Genomic DNA, 20,688 nt, shown 5'->3' with positions numbered 1-20,688 from the left:
CCATTGCCTGCTCCTCCATGGATTTCCTGTTTCCCTTGCAGGGCAGAGAGCACAGAGGAATATGACTACGATTACCTCAGCAACACCAACAAAACCTGGGTCCTGACCCCCAAAGCCCAGGAGACAGATGCCACACAGATCCTCAACTCCCTCCTCCAGAACTATGACAACAAGCTGCGCCCTGATATCAGCAGTAAGTCTTCCTCCTCCCAAGGGAGACCTCAGCTGGAAGGCACCCTTGACTGAGGGGTGCAGGTTGCAAAGAATGGGGGAGTACATGGAACATGACTGATTGCTGGCATTGATGTTTTGTACACTGAGCACCAGGTTCCCAAGTCCAGCAGCACTGGGGTGTAGAGGCAGAGGGCAAAAGTGGTAGAGGGTGGGCGATGAGAGCAAAAGGGGTGCATTCTCAGTCTCAGTCTACCACTTGCTTACTTACAGCCAGTCTGGGTGGGCAGGCGGGTGTACACTGGGTGCCAGCTTAATCTGGCCACTTTTACGTTTGAGGAAAAGCAGCCGTAGAGGGGGCCCAGGCCAGTTTTCTACTGGAAAATTTTCCCTACACAACTGCTAGATAGGGGACAATTTTCAGCAGAAAAACTAGTACATGCTCCTGATCCAGATCGAAAACACTTTCTGAATCAGAGCTCCACACCTGCTGCTTCTGCTTCTTTTTTTATTGTGGCTACTTAAAAAAAATGTTAGCCACAAGTTGCATTAGTTTGCTCCTTAGGCTGCCCTTCCAAGAGAGCCCAGAAACTAGAGAGTTCTCTGGGATCAGCAGAGCAGCAGAGCAGATTGTATTCTGCATTGGGGTCTTAAATGTTTCTGGGTTCAATTTGAGGCACTGGCTTCGGCTGCTTAAGCTGCAAGGAACTGCCCACTTCCAAAGGAACCTTCTCAAGAACTTCTCTTAAGGGTGCTTTGCTCTGGGTCAGGGGCAGCCCGAGGTGTTTTGGCACCAGCAGCAAACTGTCCCACTGTTGACCTCATGATGGGCAGCTGTTAGGCTCTGCAAGGGCTTCCCCTCAAGGAGCAGTCCTTGCAAAGCTTGCCACCCCACCGGCAAGGTGGGGAGATTCAAGAAGAGCTTTTCCTTAAAGAGAAGTTTTTGCTTAATCTCCTCCTTTCCTGCTCAGCAGTGAGGTTTTGTAAGAGCTTCTTAAGGAAAGCCTCACCCAGGAGTGGCATGAAACAGGAAGTGTGTTGCGCTTCAGCAGCAGAGAACTTCCCGCTTGTGCTCAGGGTGGGTGCATGCATGGGCATGCAGAGGGTGCACCAGGGGGCAGGGCCATGGGCAGGGCATGCTACCAGAGTGAGCCTTGCCCACTGCTGCAAAGCAGGGTGCACTTATGGTGCCCCACAAGCCCAGTGTCACTTTGCAAGACTCACAAAAACGTGCTGTGATCAGGTGTGCACCCTGGGCCCTGCGAACACAGCACTGCTTTTACGAGTGTTGCTGGCCTCACAGGGAGGGCGCCATGACTTGTTATGTCATTCTCATGGTGCCCTCCAGCTGGAGAGTGCTGAGTACACCAACAGCTCACAATGGGGCAGGGCACGTGATGCATCCCTCCAACTATGCCTGGGGTGACAGACCCCTCAGACCCCCCACACTACGCCACTGTTGCACTGCCTGCCCTATCGCCTCTACTATGAGATGTTGGAGGAAATTTGTGCCAGTGCTACTTCTCCAGTGGCAGCAGAAGCAGGTGGGGCAGGTGGGGTGCCCATGAAAGTACCACCTTGGGATCTTTTGCCATCTGAGGTGGTTGCAAGACAGAGCTGTTCCGCCTGGCCTTTGGGTTGGACTTAGTCTGAGCCCTGTGTTTTCCTCCCTCATGGCTTGGATTTATAGACTACTTAAAATGAGGCTGCATTTTAAATTTTAATGTTGTATTTTAATCTGTCTTTTAATTAATTGCTCTTTATGTTTTATTGTAATTTTATGGGTGTGAGCCACCCTGAGCCCGGTTTTGACTGGGGAGGGTGGGGTATAAATAAAAATTTATTATTATTATTATTATTATTATTATTAGGCCAACCTTGCTCTGGGCACAGGTATAGCAGGTGTGGACTCTTTGACTGTGGGTGGCACCCAAATTATGGAACAGCCTCCCAACCTGAGAGATGCCCCAGGCCCCTTCATGGCTCACTTTTAAGTAGGCACAGAAAACTGATTTGTGTTCCTGGGCATTTGTTTTTTTTAAAGTTTTAATTATTGTGTTTCTATTACTGCTGTTAAGTTTGCTGTCTGCACATTTTCACTGCATTTTATTGGATTGCATTGTTGTATTGTTTTCAGAGCCACTTTTGGGTGCACTTTTGGGAACACATAAATCACTGAGCTCACCTATCCTTGTGGCTGCCCTTGGCATATACCCATGGCTGACCTGTCCTCTCTTTTGTGGTCTCTTTTACAGTCAAGCCCACCTTCATTGATGTGGACATCTACGTAAACAGCATTGGGCCTGTCTCTGTGATCCACATGGTGAGTGTTGAACCCTTTGGGAGAACAGTGGAAACTGGAAGAAATTTGGAGTGGGGGGATATGTGTATAAGAGGGTTGGGGAGGGGAAAGGAGAGAAGGAGCATCACTGGAAAGAAAGTGACTTGTGGGCATCCAGTGGAGCTCAATGTTAGAAGATTCAGGATAGATTAAAAAAATAAAATCCTACATACAGTGCATTGTTCAACTATGGAACTTGCTTCCACAGGAGGCAATGATTGCAACCAACTTGCATGGCTTTAACAGAATTTCCTCCAAATTAATGGAGGAGGTGAAGAATATCAGTGGCTCCTATCCAAAATGGTATGCTGTGCCTCCATGGTTGGAGGCTGTGATGCTTCAGAATCCTAGTTTCTGGAAACCACAGAAGGGAAGGGTGCTCTTGTGCTTGAATCCTCCTTGAGGGTTTCCCACTGAGACATCTAGTGGGCCACTGTGATAACAGGATGCTTGGTTAGGTGGGACACTGGCCTGATCCAGCAGGGCTATTCTTATGTTGTTATCTTCTTATCTCACCTGTATACTCACCAGAGAATATGCACACGGAGACTACCCCCAACCCACCCACCGCCAAGATGTTAGGGACTTAGTGCTGCCAGAATTACTAGCTGCAAAGTCCCTCTGAAGCCCATGCCCTGTCCTCTTTCTTACATGGTCGGCTGAGACTACGAATCTTCCAGCCCCATAGAACCATTCCTCCCCCTGCACCCTTGGCCTTATCGTTGCTCAGCCTTCCACTGAAGCAGGCTGAGCTAATCCCTTTTTCATTGCCAATTGCTTATTCAAAGGGGTGAAGAGACCCTTTCCCTGTTAAACCACTGAACATGTGTTTTCAGTAAGCCATCAGCATTTCCTCGGCAAATAATAAGAACCTTTTTAAAGCTATAATGCCGAGCTTCTTTGCTGAAGCTGCTGCCATGCATACTAAGAAAGGAGAGGTAGGGCGCTCTGCTAGGGGAGCAGCTTTCATTTGTGAAAAGCTTGCTCACAGGAAGGAACGAAGGCTGCAAAAACTCTGCCTTTGAACTAACAAATTTTAAGAGGCTCTTTTTATATTCTGTAAAGTGCTGTAAGGCTTCAGGACCAAAGACAGCACTCTATTCTTAAGACAGCAGAAAAATGTAAATATTAAATTCTTTCATGACAAATTTGATAACCACGAGGAGGAGGAAGAGTAGAAGCTCCGGCTGGCTGCTGCTGCTGAGGGTAATGCTATACCTAGATAAGCACAAGAGCCCTCCTGTGGTTTCCAGCAACTGGTTTGCAGAAGCTTTCCTTCCTCTGACTATGGAAGCAGAACATAGTCATTATGCCTAGTAGGCATCAATAGCCCTCTCCTCCACAAATTTGACCAGTTGTCTTTAAATGACATCCAGGTTGGTGGCCATCACTGCCACTTGAGGGGACAAGTTCCAAAATTTAACTAAAATGTCCTTCCTTTTATCTGTTCTGAATCCCAACACTCAGCTTCGTAGGATGTCCATGAGCTCCAGGAGAGAGGGAGAAAAACTTTTCTGTATACACTTTCTTTATACCATGCATAATTTTTTAAACAATCACGCCACCTTTTCATTGCCTTTTCTTTAAACTAAAAAGCCCCAAACGCTGCAATCTTCCCTCACGGGGGGGGGGGGTCATTCCATCATCTTACTGGACCATTTTGCTTGCCCTTTTCTGAATGTTTTCCAAGTCCTTTTGGAGGTGAGGTGACCAGAACTTCACACACTATAATAAATGGGGTTGCACCATAGATTTCAATAATGGCATTATGATACTGGCACTTTTATATTCAATCCTTTTCTAATGACCCCTAGACCAGAGAAGGGGAAGGGACACTACAGCCCATCTTCTTCTTGTGGGATGGGTTTGGTAGGTAGGAGAGAATATATTAATTACAATTATCCTTCCAGCCCCCCATAATGTGTGAGAGACTTAAACATTTAGAATATTTGGTTTAGCATTTGCACTTAGAAGCTGAGTGGGGCAGATCTTTAGATTACCACCGCTTGACAGAAAACTACGGCAGAAGCTTAGGAAAGGTTGAAACACCTCGTTATATTTAGCAAGCTGACTCCCCTTCTATAATTACCACGATTGGTGTGTGTGTGTTTTAAAAAATCAAATCACAGACTGTAAAGTAAGTTAAAAATAGAGTTTACTTACTTAAAGTATTGCACACATTTCCAGCAAACAACAGCAACAAAAGCAATGCAGGTAAAAATACTTGTAGGTTACAAAATACATAGCTGACTTCTAAAATGGAATCTGCACTCAGTGAGAGCATAGACATTTATCCATCTCCATTTAAGACATGGTACAGAAAAACAAAGAGAGAGTATGCAACAGAAAGGATAAGGGATTATATCTCTCATTTCTTCCTGCCACTGGAAACAGGGGGAATGACATCCCATAGACCTCTCTGTCCACCAATTGCATTCCTGTTGTCTGAGTCTGCCTGCCTAGAAATTTTCGTTCTGTGGTCATTAGCCCCTAGACTTACTAATTACAAGAATATGTATTGTTAGATTTTGACTGCAAATCTCCTACACTTCTTGCCTGTTGGAGGGCAGAACCCCAGCTCAGCTGCAGCCCTCCCCAACTTTGAGTGGAAGTGTGCTAAACTACTGTGAATAGGGGAAGGTCAGTGAGCAGGTGGCCCAGCAGTGGTGGTGACACTCAAATCCCATAATTATGCCTCCAGCTTCTTCCTATCAAAAGTCTTGTCTTCTTAACTACAGACAGGTTGTGTTATCTTGAGCAGAACTTGGCTGATGTCATGCTCAAGTTCTCTCCTGGTCCCTTAGGTGAGGACTTTTAGTCATATGAGCTGAGCATATGCATCTAGGTCATTGTGATCTTCTGCTAATAGTGTCAGGCTGCACCTGCTTGGGAGGTGGTGTTGCCACAGGAGGTGCTACAGGAGTGTACCTGGCCTCACTGCATGTGGTCTGGGGGGGGGGTTGTAAAAAAGGTCCATGGGGAGGAGCCGGTAGAGGGTGCCCTGACCTTCCTGGAAAGGCGCTCTGTCCCCTTACAGGCCCACCCCAATGGGCGGTTGAGGAACAGAGGCCAAAAGAGGAAAGTTCATCAAGGGTAAGCCACATTTGACCCCAAGGCTAAGACTTGATGCCTGTTGACTCTTTGCACCTGGGTTACTTAAAGGTCACTTTAACTGCAATGTGCATTAGAACTGGTGGAAAAAGCCTGTTGATGAGCAATTCTGCATTATGTGTTGTTGTTGTTTAGTCGTGTCCGACTCTTCGTGAACCCATGGACCATAGCACGCCAGGCACTCCTGTCTTGCACTGCCTCCCGCAGTTTGGTCAAACTCATGTTCGTAGCTTCGAGAACACTGTCCAACCATCTTGTCCTCTGTCGTCCCCTTCTCCTTGTGCCCTCCATCTTTCCCAACATCAGGGTCTTTTCCAAGGATTCTTCTCTTCTCATGAGGTGGCCAAAGTATTGGAGCCTCAGCTTCACGATCTGTCCTTCCAGGGAGCACTCAGGGCTGATTTCCTTAAGAATGGATAGGTTTGATCTTCTAGCAGTCCATGGGACTCTCAAGAGTCTCCTCCAGCACCATAATTCAAAAGCATCAATTCTTCGGCGATCAGCCTTCTTTATGGTCCAGCTCTCACTTCCATACATCACTACTGGGAAAACCATAGCTTTAACTATACGGACCTTTGTCGGCAAGGTGATGTCTCTGCTTTTTAAGATGCTGTCTAGGTTTGTCATTGCTTTTCTCCCAAGAAGCAGGCGTCTTTTAATTTCGTGAATCTGTTTATTTAATTTATATCTAGCCCTTCTTCTCAAATTCCCCCAGTAGGTTGCGGGCAGGGGCCCTAGGATAGTTTGATTGTTCAGCCTTTCTCAGAGAGCCTGTGGCAGATGTTTCTTCCAAGCCATATAGCAGCCATTACTGGGGCAGGAGCAGGGTCTGATCAGGTAAAAGAAAGAGAATAGGAAGAGCAGCTGACATGTTTGCCCTGCAACCTTTCTGAAGAAAAGGGAGGCAAGTGAGGGCAACAGATGAGCCATTTGGGGGGGGGGATCTCATCTGAGCCAGGCCAGGCTCCAAAATAATTCCGATTCTCCACCAGAAAAATGTCGTTTTGCTTCCATGTCACCAACCAGTTGGTCTAGTGCAGGCACTATTTCTTGACACTGAACTCCGATGACATTGTTCTGAGCTTCTCTTCCTGTTGCTGTTTTCTACACCTGATCTGTAGAGGCACTTTCCTCACTTAAGGAATGCAGTCATAATACCAGCCTAGCCAGTGTGTACTGGTGCAGTTCCACTGAGGCTTGGCAGGGTTACTGTGCCTTTAAGTGAAAGTTTCCTTTTTGAGCAGCTATTTAGTTGCTTCTGGTTCTCTCACCTTCCCGAGTGACCAATAATTATGGTTTCGCCAGTCTGTCAGTATTTTGAGGGAAGGATTCAAGGGCACACCATAACTTTTTTGATTGGCATGTTACAGTCGATTAAAGCACTCTTGTCACCATAGCACAACAAATCTACTTTTAAAAAAATCATTTTTTACAGTTTGGAAAATTATGGGGAAATCGTGGGGTGAACAACTCATTGACAGGAATATGTGTAAACCCACCACAAGCAAATCAGGATGAATTTAGGATGATTGTTCATCATTACCAACCTGTAATGAAATCAGAATGAATAGCCAATAAAACTGGATATAGTCTAACTACCACATAAACTTTGCTCAAGCAAATCAGGATGAAGGCTGAATTGGCAGGCCATCTGGTGGAATCCTTGGTCAGTTCCTGATCCTTAGGAGCAAGAAAGGAGAATTTAATTGCTGGTTTCTTCTTTGAAACAAGAGCAATTGCAAATAAAATAACAGGAAGTTGTTCTAGCTGGAGTGAGGAAACCAGTAATTATCTGAAAGCCAAAACTGACTAATTAACTTTCAGCCCAGGAATCACATGGCTAGAAAGGAACAGGAACTAACTAGGTACATTAAAGGGAAGGAGCAAAGAGGAAACTGCTTATCAAAGGGACAGTGAAACAGGACCATAGCAGAATGGGACTTAAGCCCCACAGAAGCATATAAGATCTTACCCATAGAGACAGGCCGTGCTGAGTTTGATGGAGCAAATAGCACTATATCTATGTGTGAATTTGCATTTTAATTCCACTTCCAGCTGAAAGTACTAGCGCAGTACTTCAGCAGCATTCAAGAGCTGTGTGGGCAGCCACATCAAAGCCAAACAAAGGCTGCTCCAGTCACTATGTTTCCAGGGGGTTAAATTCTGATTTATTGCACAGAGCCCCCTTCCATAAAAGTGAGAGTGGAACATACATGGGAGGACAGTTTTGATTGTTTATGGGGAGGGGAGCAGAAAAGAAGCTGCCCCTGAACCAAATCAGCAACATATCCTGCCTGTGTGTTTTGACTGGGTTTTGTTTAGTAATGTGTTTTAGATTTCTTGAGTGCATCTGGACAGGCTTGGGCATCCAGTTGAATTAAATGACAAAACACATGAAATATTCACTAAACTATTGGGATGTTGCCTATGTCTTTAACTTGTGTCCCAGTGAAGCTTACAAGTTGCAAGGAGGTGGCCTTTGTTCTGGGCTGTGTTGCTTCATTGCTTCCATTCTCTCTGTGTGTGTCCTCTACCTGCAGGAAATATTCCCAGCATGTCCTTGAACTGAACTCTCAGAGCTCATAGCAGGGGAAGGGAATCCTGAGCTATATGCTCTAGACTGCACTTCCAGAAGCCCCCTACCTTGCAAAATCTAAGGCGATTCTCTTGCTCTCCAACTGCCCTTGTGGGGCAGTCCTGTGCATCAGCCTCCAGTTCCTCAGATGACCAAGAAATTTGCTTTTTGGAAAAGTGCCTTGCGACTGAGCCAGAAACAGCAATGACACCTCATCTCTGATCCTGTATAGTCTGTGCCAGCCTCAAGGTTCTTGGCAGGAGCACTTGGGTTCTGGTCCCTCCATACAGATGTATTCTTCTGTCATGAGGTAGACTGTCATGTGACATTTAGCAACTATGAGGACCTTTTACCCATCCCAGCATGAGACTGAGAGGATTTGTTTAGCAACTGCCCACCAGCCCACTAGAAGGAACCCAACCCAACCAGGCAAGGTTTATCTTCCTCATTTGCTCTAGAGGGCAGCAAATCTGCAGCACCACCATGGGTCAATCAAGTAAATGAATAAAAATACTTACTGGTAACTAACTGACCGATTGTGTTGCAAAGAACTCAGTTCTGCCTCCACCAAGATAAAGCCTGCCCCCCCCCCATGCCCATGAGCACCACTTCGGGGTATGGGAGGTGAGGAACAGTGGGATAGAATAGGACTTTCAGCCATTTGGTTCTCCTTCACAGGAAGGTCAAAAGTTTGCACAAGGGTGGTAAGAACAGGAGGGTCAATAGTTCGATAGAAAGGGTTTTACTTTTACAAAGGAGAGCAAAGTGCTCAGCCCAGGATGGAACCTGGCAATTAAGGAGGATGGTACTCTCCTTTTGGTTGATTGAAAGATTGTCAGGGGAAGGGAGCGAAAATGTTGTATGTCAAACTAGAAAATAGGGTGTTTACAAAGACAGTCAATGGAACGGAACAAAAGAAGTAAAGCAATGTGGGACAGCTGCATTGCTGTTGAAGAAAGAAGCCAGGAAAAGGTTGAAAAGAGACCCAGAAGCCAAAATGGGGTGTTTTGCCTTGGTTGGAGAACTACTCCGGTCCAGGTCTAGTTTTATCTCTGTTTATTTGTACTAGGGCTGGCCTACCCATGAGGCAAGCTGAAGCAACTACTGTACCTCAGGCAGCAGAAACCCCCAAGTGGGTACCGCCACATGTCACCTGCTCCCCCCCACCCTCATTTCCAGGGATGTGGTGCTGGCATGGTCACCAATTTCCGGCAGGATTTTGTGAGATCTTGCAGAAATCTCATGAGATCTCCCCGGAACCTGCTGACGCTGCTGCCACTTCATACCGCCATCCCACCACCTAGGTAATGGGTGCTTCAGGGGGGGAGGCAGTGTGTGGTGCAAGGGTGGCAATATGTTTTGCTCCTGTGGTGAACTTCTCAAACTGTAACATTAGGTTTCTCTTTTTAAAAGCATCTTGTCCAAAACAGTTGCCCAGGCACACTGAGTTGCCCCCCCCAACATTGCAAGGGCTCATCGCGCGTATATGATGTTGCACATGTGCCTCTCCTCCCCCCCCCAACCCAGCCAGGCCAACTTGGCCTGCCACCTGCCACCTCCTGACCTCCAGCTGCCTTACCTTCACTGCATCCCTGGCAGAAGACATGCCAGCACGAAGATGCTTTCAACTGGTGCGGCCCTTGGGGAGCTTGCCAGAGCACACAGGACACGCCAGGGCGAAGATGCTTCCCGCTGGCATGTCCTTTGAGAATAACAGTGGAATGGGGGGGGGAACTAGGGCCCTCCTTGAAAATATTGGGGGGTCCTGCCCCCCACAACTCTGCATAGATGGCACCAATTTGTTGCCTTATTCAAACCTTCTAGCACTTCAGAAGGAGTGGGAGCTGGTTTGACTGGCTTCCTTCTTGCCTAACCCTAACCTGTCCCTTCTACAGCCCCCCTTTTTTGATGTCACAGGGACAGACTTGCCCTCCCTCTGCTGGCTTACACTGCTAGTGAGCTGCTACTGCTAGTGAGCTGCTGCACCTTTCAAGGCTGTCTGCATAGGTTTTCCCCTGTATTTTGGAACATCTCTCAGTCCGGATAATGCAGATTTAGGACCACCATGTCACCCTACCTGTACACTACAACTAATGTGTGCTTCAGAGGACCTGCTACCAGTAAGACCAATAGTTTAATATGTAGGAGAGATGGGGTCTTCTTGAGAGGAGCCCAACAGTTATGGAGCCCTCTTCTGAATGGCTTGCCCTTGGCCCCTTCAGTGCAAAGGACCTTGGAAACTCATCTCTTCATTGCTTCCTTTCCTTAAGGGTGTTATTCTGAGCAAGTAATTGTATAGCCAATGGAACCTTTTATCCTTCCTTTATGTGCATCACTTTGTGAGAGTCTGGTCCTGAAAAGCCACTTATCATAGAATTGTAGAGTTGGAAAGGACCCCCAAGAGTCATCTAGTCCAACCCCCTGCAATACAAATGCTAAGAATGATATCCACCAAATGTCACCCTTCAGGATGAAGAGCTGCAGGTCTCAGTTTCAGGCAGGCTGTGGATGTTCTTTTGTGCCTCTCACAGGAATACACCATTGACATATTCTTCGCCCAGACTTGGTACGACCGGCGCCTTCGCTTCAACAGCACCCTCAAAGCCCTCACCCTCAACACCAATATGGTGAGCCGGATTTGGATCCCAGACACCTTTTTCAGGAACTCTAAGAGGGCTGACTCCCACTGGATCACCACCCCCAACCAGCTGCTCCGGATCTGGAATGATGGGAAAGTCCTCTATACGCTCAGGTAAACCCCTGGCTCCCAGGCAGTCATTCAACAGGGATGAAAGAGTCAGGGGAGAGAAGGGCAGAAAAAATAAGCAAATTCAGAAAGGATTGGGGAGGGGTCACACCACAAGTGGTTTTGTGGTTGTCTCTCCCTGGCTTTCACCTACAAAGAGACCATCCAACTGGCCTCTTCATGCAGAATGGATCCAATTCCATTTGCTTTCAGACTGGATCACAGAGGGAAGGAGACATCCAGCCTTAGAATGAAATAAATGGAACATGAAAGGGACTAGATGTGGGTTTGGTGGCCTCAGGTAGCTGCTGACGCACCCTTTGGGGGGGATGCTAAAATGCTCCAGAGAAGCTCCAGAAGTATTGATGTTCATACAAGGTTAGTTGTGCTTCTGCAGCAGCTATCAAACCAGTATTCCCCATCCCCTTCTCCTCTCCAGGTTGACCATTGAAGCTGAATGCCTCCTCCAGCTGCAGAACTTCCCAATGGATACCCACTCCTGCCCTCTGGTCTTCTCCAGCTGTGAGTACCGGTTGCATAGATGTCATGACAGGGTCATGGGACTGAAGGGTAGGGCAAAAAGATGCTAAACCTGCCCCACAAAAGAGGCTGTGCATGGATCTAGAACACTCCAAATATTGTTGTTGCAGAGCTTGCATGCCACCTCCAATCTCTGCTGAGCAGTGCTCAATAATCCAGGGCATTCCATGTGCTCATCCAGGGTTGGGTTTCCATTGAGAATCAAGACACACTGGAGGCTGTTGTGTCTAAGAAATGGGGGTCCCAGAAGACCACAAGCTTAACATGAGTCAACAGTGTGATACAGCAGCAAAAAAAGTCAATGTTATTCTAGGCAACATCAACAGAAGTCTAGTGTCCAGGTCAAGGGACATGACAGCACCACTCTATTCTGCCTAGGTTAGACCACACCTGGAATACTGTGTCCAGTTCTGGGTGCCATAATTTAAGAAGGATGTTGACAAGCTAGAATGTATGCTGAGGAGGGTGACCAAGATGATCAAGGGTCTGGAAACCAAGCCTTATGTGGAGTGGTTAAGGGAGCTGTGTATATTTAGCTTGGATAAGAGGAGACAGAGAGAAGATATGATAGCCATCTTCAAATATTTAAAGAGCTGCTACATGGAAGATGAAATAAGGTTGTTTTCTCCTACTCAGGAGGGTAGGACCCAAACCAATGCATTCAAGTTACAAGAAAGGATTTTCCAATTAACCATCAGGAAGAACTTTCTGACAGCAAGAACGGACTCCCTTGGGAGGTGGTGAACTCTCCTTCCTTGGAGGTTTTAAGCAGAGGTTTTAAGCAGAGGTTAGATGACCATCTGTCATGGATGCTTTAGTTGAGATTCCTGCATTGCAGGGGGCAGGACTAGATGACCCTTGCGGTCCCTTCCAACTCTACCATTCTATGATTAGGTTGCGCCTTTTGGCCTGACCCAGCAGGCTCTTCTTATGTTCTTCTTCAGATCCCTGTAAATTCTGTGTGGGCGCAATCCTCACAGCAGCCTCCCTCCCTCGCAGTGGCTCACGGAGTCCTTTTCTTTGTAGATTGAGGCAATGACAGCTTGCTCTCTCTCTTCTCTGTCTCTCTCACAGAGGCCATAATGTGCTTCCAAACATACAAAGCCCCTTTCAGCCCATAGACTCAGATTCTGATTTAGTGGTTCTGAGTATGGATGGGAGCCAAAGAGGATGCCATCATGCTGCCCATTCCTTCCCTCCCTCCCTGCCTTTTCAATGGGACAGTCTCCTTCCAAACCCCCTCCCGCTCCTGCTCCCCACCTTCAGCCTGTTCATTTGTTTGCTTTCTGGCTGGTGCTGCTGCTGTTTCCTGGACTTCACCAGCCCTTCAGCCTGCCACCGCCTGTCATGTCACTGCCACAGATCCTGTGCACAGCCTCCTCCCTCTCCCTGTTGCCCACCCACGTGGCTCTGAGCAGTCCCTCCCAGCCTGTCCCCATCTCCTCTGCATCTTAGCTAATTAACAGTACACGCCACGCATGCCTGGCAATTAATTATAAACATAGTTTAGCTATGCTACGAGGTATCTCCCACCGCCCCGGGAGGATTTATCATATATAGGCATCAAGATCGCTGCTTCGAAACAGTTTTGACGTTTCAATTTGCAGAGAAAACCAGGATGCTAGAGACAGCTGCAGCTGGCAGCTCGCTGGAGTCCCCATTTCTGCTCTGCCTGCCTCCTCTGCCACATCCTCACTTCCTAAACACAGGGAGATGCAGGGAGTACCGGGAAGGGGGGAGGGGAGGGTTTCACATGCAGAAACTCTACAGATGGGCCCCAGTGGTGGCCCTCTGCAAACCCCACCTCATAGCTTCTCATGTGGCCCTGATGCGTGACTGGAACCTTATAGAAACTCATTTCCACTCCGATAGTGAGACTGCTGGGGGAGGGGATGTTCTTTCTGCCTGTGGAGGGACTCAGAAATTGAGAGTCTTCCCTAAATACATCTGTGCTCCTGCTGTGTGGAAGCTCCATTCCCCTTCAGATTTAGACCCGTGTGTGAGGGGGGAGGGATCGGTCAGGGAGTCACCTGCAAAAGATGAGCAGTAAGAAAACTGTGTCTGAATCAATCCCCAAATCAGCCTTCACCCAGGAATTACAAGTGGAGTGGTGATGGATGCTGTTTTATAAGAACCTGCGCTGTCAAGTCCCCTGAGGCCATCCAGAATAAGACTAGTGGCCTGTTCAGGTTAGAGGGCATAGAGGGCACACATGGGTCACAACACATTTCCAAAAATGTGCTAGAATTAGCACAGAAATAGATTGGCTTGCAAAGTCTTTGCTCTGTCACAGCCAGCAGGGTGTCAGCTTAGACTAGCACTACTGGAAAGTTTTGCATGGCCACTGCTGATCAAACAGGGTCCCAAGTCCCAGCTGCTGTCGTGTCCTTTCATTCCAAGCCAAAGGGTCAGCTAAACACCTGTCTCTGGCCAGTGATGTTCCAGAAAGGGCAAACACGGCTTCAAAGCCATCTCTCTCTCTCTCCTTCTCCCTCCCTCCCACCTTCTCTTCCTTGAGAGAAAGACCACAACACGCCAACATTCCTCTTTCCGAGCAGCCCTTGCATCTCTGTCATATTTCTGGTAGTAAACAAGTATAAAATCCCAGCAGCATAAGACCTGTTTGGATCTTACCAGGTGCTGAGAGGATGATGGGGAAGGCCTCCTGGTCAGAGGATATATGGCAGGCACCCCCAAACTACGGCCCCCCAGATGTTTTGGCCTACAACTCCCATCATCCCTAGCTAACAGGACCAGTGGTCAGGGAAGATGGGAATTGTAGTCCAAAACATCTGGAGAGCTGCAGTTTGGGGAGGCCTGATATATGGGCTCGACCCTTTGCATCTCTTGCTTGCCTGACAAGTGTGAACAGGTCATGAGTCCCTTCAAGCTGAGGGGGGTAGGGTGTCATGGCTGAGGGGCAGATTGCATGTCTTGCCCACAGGCTGTGTCCCAGTTGAGGGACCTTGGGTAGCAGCATGGCTGGTAGTTATTATTCTCCAGCAGTCGGAGGAGACAAAGCTGAGCCAGGCACCCAAAGCATTTGCAGCCTGAGGGAAGGGGCTTGTGCCCCAGTCCCTGGGCAGAGGGAGGGCTGTAGTTCCATTAAAAATTAAAAAAAGGACAACACTGATTGAGGAAATAAATCAAAGTGCTCTGCAGGATCCTGCCCGTTTCAAATGTGGGGAGCTAACAGCCACTGTGTCGTCCTGCTGCTTTATCTCCAAGCCCTTTTGGGATTGGCAGCTTCCATCCTCCTCAACCACAACCATTGTTGTTCCTGGGGGGCTTCGAGAGGTTGCTAGTGGTTGGATAGGAAGCTAAGGAGACATGAAAAGATGGTCCCACACTCACACATGACGGTGCCACATGCTTAGCTTGAACCCTGGTCTTCCAGGTCCTAGTCCAATACCCTAACCAGTACGCCACCACTTATGCTGCCTCCTCAGAAGCAAAGGTGAAAATAAGGTGCCTGGGCTAGTTAGGGGCATGGGCGCCTCCCCATACCACTCTCCAAATGCCCCGGTGGGGGCACCCTGAGGAGGAGCAACTGGGACATTTTTCAAGGATATCTGCCCAGGGAGGAATGGTAAAGAGGAAACCACCACCCAAAGCAGCAGTGGGAGAGGTGTGTGCATGTGTGCATGCTTGGCTCTGTGGTTCAGCACCTGCTTGGCATGCAGAAGGTCCTGGGTTCAATCCCTGGCAGCATCACCACTGAGGAACACCTGGGATGCCATGAGCTGCTGAGGGGAGCCTCTCTCTGTGCTTGGTGGACAAACAGCCTGAATCAGAACATAAGGCACTTTCTTACATTTGTATACTGCATTTCCCTCATCAAGGGTGGGGGCTCCCAGGTGGTCTCCCAGGTGGTCTCCCATACAAAACATTGACCAGGCTACTTGCAGGCTGCATAAGGCAGAATCTTAGGATCCCCATGGTCCCAATTTCCTCAGTCAATGTCCACAAACTTTATTTATCATAAGTTCAACAGGGAAGTTTATTATTTTTTAAAAGGCTCACTTAGCCACCCTAAGAGAAATACAGTGGTGCCTCGCAAGATGAATTTAATTCGTTTTGCGAAAAATTCGTCTAGCAAATCCCATAGGAATGCATTGGAATTTTTATTTTATTTTATTTTTGCCCATAGGAACGCATTAATTGAATTTCAATGCGTTCCTATGGGAAACCGCGATTTGCTAGACGAATTTTTCACAAAATGAATTCGTCTTGCGAGGCAACCTCCGATCGCAAAACCCATTCGTCTAGCGAAAAATTCGTCTAGCAGGGCATTCGTCTAGCGAGGTAGCACTGTACAAGATAAAACATTACCCAGCAAAGTGATTTATTTATTTTTATTATCTTATCAATATTTATCTTATTTATTTACCTATCTCATAAAACCTATATACCATGTGAATTGAAAGAAAAACCTCAACGTAGTTTACAAAAAGAATAAAACAATTATCCAAAAAAAAAACACAACAGTTGAAAACAGCCGTTTAAATGTTCAGATAATAATTAAAATATGTAATAAGCTAAAAATAGATTAAAATGTATGTAAACATGTGTAGGCTTTTCTAAAAAAAAACATTTCTAACAGGTGCTTAAAAGGGTATAGGGAAGGCAACTGCTTGGTGTCAATAGGCAGGGAGTTCCAAAGTGTGGGTTCTGCCACACTAAAAAATTGATTCTTCCCAAATGCAGAATGGGTATTGTGTGGCACCTGTACCATGGCCAGTTCTACAGATCAAAGTGGGTTGAGTTGTATAAAAATGTATATAAATATTGAATTAATGCAGCAATAATTTAAGATGTGGGGCTGAACAGTTTGCTAAGTTACTATTTAGCAAATGGATGCACACAGTCAAAATCATTAAAAAAATTGTACAGAGGTATAATGAAAGATTTGTAATCAGTCTAATAACAATATAAAATATTATGAAATTATTAGCAGTCAAAAAGCACGGGGGGCCCAATGAAAGGACGTCTGAGAGTAACAGCCATACTTTTAAGAGAGGCAGTCTGATCACATTCAGGACCACAAACAGCTTCTGACAAAGGCTGAGTCTTTGAGCTATTTTTAATTTGGCAAAATCTACACTGCCAACATGGGCTGCCACGCGTCTGGATTTCTCTGAACATTTCAACAATTCTCACCAGGTCACTGTTTACAAGGGCCGAATACCAACTGTGTCCGGGAAATTCCAGACATATGACAACCTTTGATCTACCTAATTTGCCTCTTGTTAGGAAGGGAGGTTGCCAGCTCCCACCAGGCAACTCATGGCCTCCTGACCCCCTCTGTTGCCCTGAAAATAATGTGAAGCAAAAAAGGAAACAATCTATCTCAGTATTGTCTACACTGACTAGTAGCAATGGTACTCCAGGGTTTCAAGAAAGGAGTCCTTTGCAACCCTACCTGGAGATGCTGCTGTGGATTGAACCTGGGACCTTCTGCATGAAAGAGAGGTGTTCTACCAGTGAGCTACATGGATGCTTCCCTGGTGAGGAGATGCAATCAGGAACCTTCCACAGATGGGCAGGTTGGTTAAAGAGAGTCCTTGCACATCTTCCTTGGATAGCAGTTCTTCTGAGCCAGCCCAGTGGGCACTTCACATATCTCCTGGGGGACAGAATGCAAAGCCCCTTTGATTAAGTTGCCCCAACAGGAGGGAGGAGCTGTGAGGTGGTTTGCAAGAGAATCCACCTTACATGGGCCTTGACCTTCCTGCCTGTGTCTGCTCTGCTCCTTCCAGATGGCTACCCACGAGAGGAGATCATCTACCGCTGGAGAAAGTACTCTATTGAAGTCTCTGACCAGCGAACTTGGAGGCTCTACCAGTTTGACTTCACAGGTCTGAGGAACACATCTGAGGTGCTCAGGACAGGTGCTGGTAAGACATTTGTCCCACAGGAGTTAGGCACATTGTAGGAGGTGGCTTTTTCACATGAAAAACAAGTGAATAGTTTGGAGACAGGAGGGCTGGGAGGGCAGGAGAAGGCGGGAGTGGAGGGTGTAGAGGCAGCCTCTCTCTGTGCCCCCCCCAGTTCTCTGACTGAGAGCCCCACAGAAGCTGTAGCTGCTTCCTTTTCTTTCCCCTGCTCCCAAAAGCAGGCACCAGGCTGTCCTTAGGGCACCACCACACCTTCCTTCAGAGCTTCCCCTCCACTCAGGCACAGGACCTCTTTGGGTTCTCTGGAGTTCTGTTTAATACGTCCAGTGCCCTGGAAGCCCCCTTGCAGTTCCTGAGCACATTACTGAGCACATTCAAAACTCCTACAAGCGAAATTGGAAAAGGAAATATTTATGCTAAAATCATGCATTGATTAATCCATACTCTTAATCCATTTATGATTGGCAGACTGCAAATGGGGATTTTTATTGCTTGGAGAAAGAAGGTTTTAATTGGAGCCATTCTCTCTGGCAGGCCTAAAAGAGAAGCGTTCCTTCTTCCTGGAAGATGGCTGCCTTAATCATGCATTTTCCCAGCTAGTTGAATTTGGTTGCTGGAGGCTGACCTCCGTGACTGAAAATTTTAAGAATGTCTCCAGTGTTGTCCAATATGTTGTAATATTTGGCTAAAAGAAACCAAGGTTATTCAGTTAATAAACTGAATTTTTTTTCTCCAAGGGGCAATTATCCACCTGGCCTTCCTTTCACAAAGCAATCAAGTACCCCTCCTCATATATGCACATATATGGCACATTGTAAGCACACATAGATCATCACACAGACCAGACTGTAGGGGGGGGGCAGGACTGAACTCTGGTCTTCCTCCTGGTCTCTTATTCTGGACCCTCATGTCAGCCACACCCAGAGTTCTCACAGACATGTTTCCTACAAAGTGGTGAGCAAAAGGATTTAGGAGCCAAGGAGGAAAATGGAGCAGGTGCAGCTCCAGTGGTGAAGGTAGTTCCAGACATTGTTGAGCATTGCTGCAGAAGCACAGCCTCCCCCTTGGGAAGGGACTATGTCTGGCAGAACACCTGCTTGGCATGCAGAAGATCCCAGTTTCAGTCTCATGCTTGGCATCTCCAGGTAGTGCTAAGAAACATTCACTGCCTGAAATCCTGAGGGGCCATTGCTGCCAGTAAGCATAGATCAGGCATGGGCAAACTTGGCCCTCCAGATGTTTTGGGACTACAACTCCCACCATCCCTAGCTAACAGGACCAGTGGGTCAGAGATGATGGGAATTGTAGCCCCAAAACATATTGAGGGCCAAGTTTGCCCATGCCTGGCATAGACAATACTAAGCTGGATGGACCAAGGGTCAGATTAGGTATTGGGCCATTTCCTGTGTTACGTCAACTGAAAATACAATTATCAGACCATGTGTGGTGTCTTTAGATGGCCTCTCAAGCCGGAAGCCGTGACTTCTGCAGCAGCCCAGCATAAAATCAAGGCATGCAGAGGTGGCAATGTGATTTGCAGAGTGGCCTGTTCTTCTGACCTGCCCGCCTCTCTGTGGCCTTCTCTAGGGGAGTACATAGTCATGACCGTCTCCTTTGACCTGAGCAGGCGGATGGGGTACTTTGCCATCCAGACCTACATCCCTTGTATCCTGACGGTGGTCCTTTCCTGGGTCTCCTTCTGGATCAAGAGAGACTCTACACCAGCCAGAACATCTCTGGGTAAGGAAGGCATTGCCCTCAGCTCTGGTTAACGCCTGCAGCACCAAAGTACAGTGGTTATCCCATCTCGGTGGGATGACTAAACCAGGCAGCATGGAGTGATGGAGCAAGAAGGGTAGTTCACTCAAAACTGAGAGGGAGGAAATTAAGCAAGCTGGAGGGAAGCTGAGGGAATTAGAGTGACTCTTGTGAGGAGGGGAAGACCCTTGCAGGGGAGGGCTGTGGCCCAAAGGCAAAGAGGTCCAACACCACTGGTGTTGTTGGCAGTTGTCTGTCTCAAGAGACAATGAATCATAGAATCATAGAGTTGGAAGAGACTGCAAGGGCCATCCAGTCCAACCCCCTGCCAAGCAGGAAACACCATCAAAGCATTCTTGACGTATGCCTGTCAAGCCTCTGCTTAAAGACCTCCAAAGAAGGAGACTCCACCACACTCCTTGGTAGCAAATTCACTGCCTAACAGCTCTTACTGTCAGGAAGTTCTTCCTAATGTTTAGGTGGAATCTTCTTTCTTGTAGTTTGAACCCATTGCTCCGTGTCCGCTTCTCTGGAGCAGCAGAAAACAACCTTCCTCCCTCCTCTATATGACATCCTTTTATATATTTGAACATGGCTATCATATCACCCCTTAACCTTCTCTTCTCCAGGCTAAACATACCCAGCTCCCTAAGCCGTTCCTCATAAGGCATCGTTTCCAGGCCTTTGACCATTTTGGTTGCCCTCTTCTGGACACGTTCCAGCTTGTCAGTATCCTTCTTGAACTGTGGTGCCCAGAACTGGACACAGTACTCCAGGTGAGGTCTGACCAGAGCAGAATACAGTGGAATATATCGTTAGGGGTGAAACTGCTGTGTTAGCAGCACCTCACCGGTGGTCCAAAGGAAAGGAAAGCTATATGTTTGGCACCAACTCAGCCACAGGAGTTGCCTGAAGGAGGCATACAAGGCGCAATACAACTGCCTTAGGGAATCCACTCCTGATTTGTGTATGTTTTACTCCTTAGCCTTTTCTTCTTCCAAATATGACCCACAAGGTAGCAGGTATGGATTGTTCATCAGGGTTTACTCTTGAAGCCTTTCTCATGAATGAGTATAGCTGCAAGGCAGTGGAGGTATAGAATCAAAGTTTTCCTTTTCTTAGATGGGCTACCTTCCCAGGTTGATGAGCCCCATCTGCTCCTCACTTCTACAGCATGTGCAGAAACTGCCTTCTTCAACTGCCAGTTGAAACCATTTTCCATGGTGTGCCCATTGTCACATTCTGACAGCTTCTAGGAGCCACAGTTGAGAGCTGAGTGCAGGGTGGGAACCAAAGGTGGACAAATGTCCCCAAAAGGAGCATAACTACCCCTCTCCTAAAACCCCACACATTCCATAAACTCAAGTGTAAATATGTATAATTAAACCATATTTCTTAAAGAGACTTCAACCTCCACTGTGTCTTGATTCTCAACAGAAACACATCTCTGGGTGAGCACCTGGAACCCCCTGGGATCTCATGCAGTGCTTGGCAGAGATTGGGGTTGCGTGCAACCTTTGCAACAATAATAATCTACTTGGTGATTGCG

The 20,688-nt window shown here is 47.3% G+C and overlaps 1 protein-coding gene across 1 annotated transcript in view; it reads left to right on the top strand.

Annotated features, from left to right (window-relative positions):
• The window catches only part of LOC118083602 (gamma-aminobutyric acid receptor subunit gamma-4), a 38,882-nt gene that overhangs the window by 13,658 nt on the left and 4,536 nt on the right, over positions 1-20,688 (top strand). Inside the window, exons 2-7 of the mRNA XM_088664710.1 lie at positions 42-193; positions 2,427-2,494; positions 10,730-10,950; positions 11,384-11,466; positions 17,244-17,381; positions 18,969-19,121. Coding sequence (XP_088520836.1) covers positions 42-193; positions 2,427-2,494; positions 10,730-10,950; positions 11,384-11,466; positions 17,244-17,381; positions 18,969-19,121 — 815 coding nt within the window. The remainder of the gene's footprint in view (positions 1-41; positions 194-2,426; positions 2,495-10,729; positions 10,951-11,383; positions 11,467-17,243; positions 17,382-18,968; positions 19,122-20,688) is intronic.

Source organism: Zootoca vivipara, chromosome Z2 (genome assembly GCF_965207765.1).
Source record: "Zootoca vivipara chromosome Z2, rZooViv2.hap1.1, whole genome shotgun sequence".
Lineage (NCBI taxonomy): Eukaryota > Metazoa > Chordata > Lepidosauria > Squamata > Lacertidae > Zootoca > Zootoca vivipara.
This window is presented reverse-complemented; position numbering and strand designations above follow the sequence as displayed.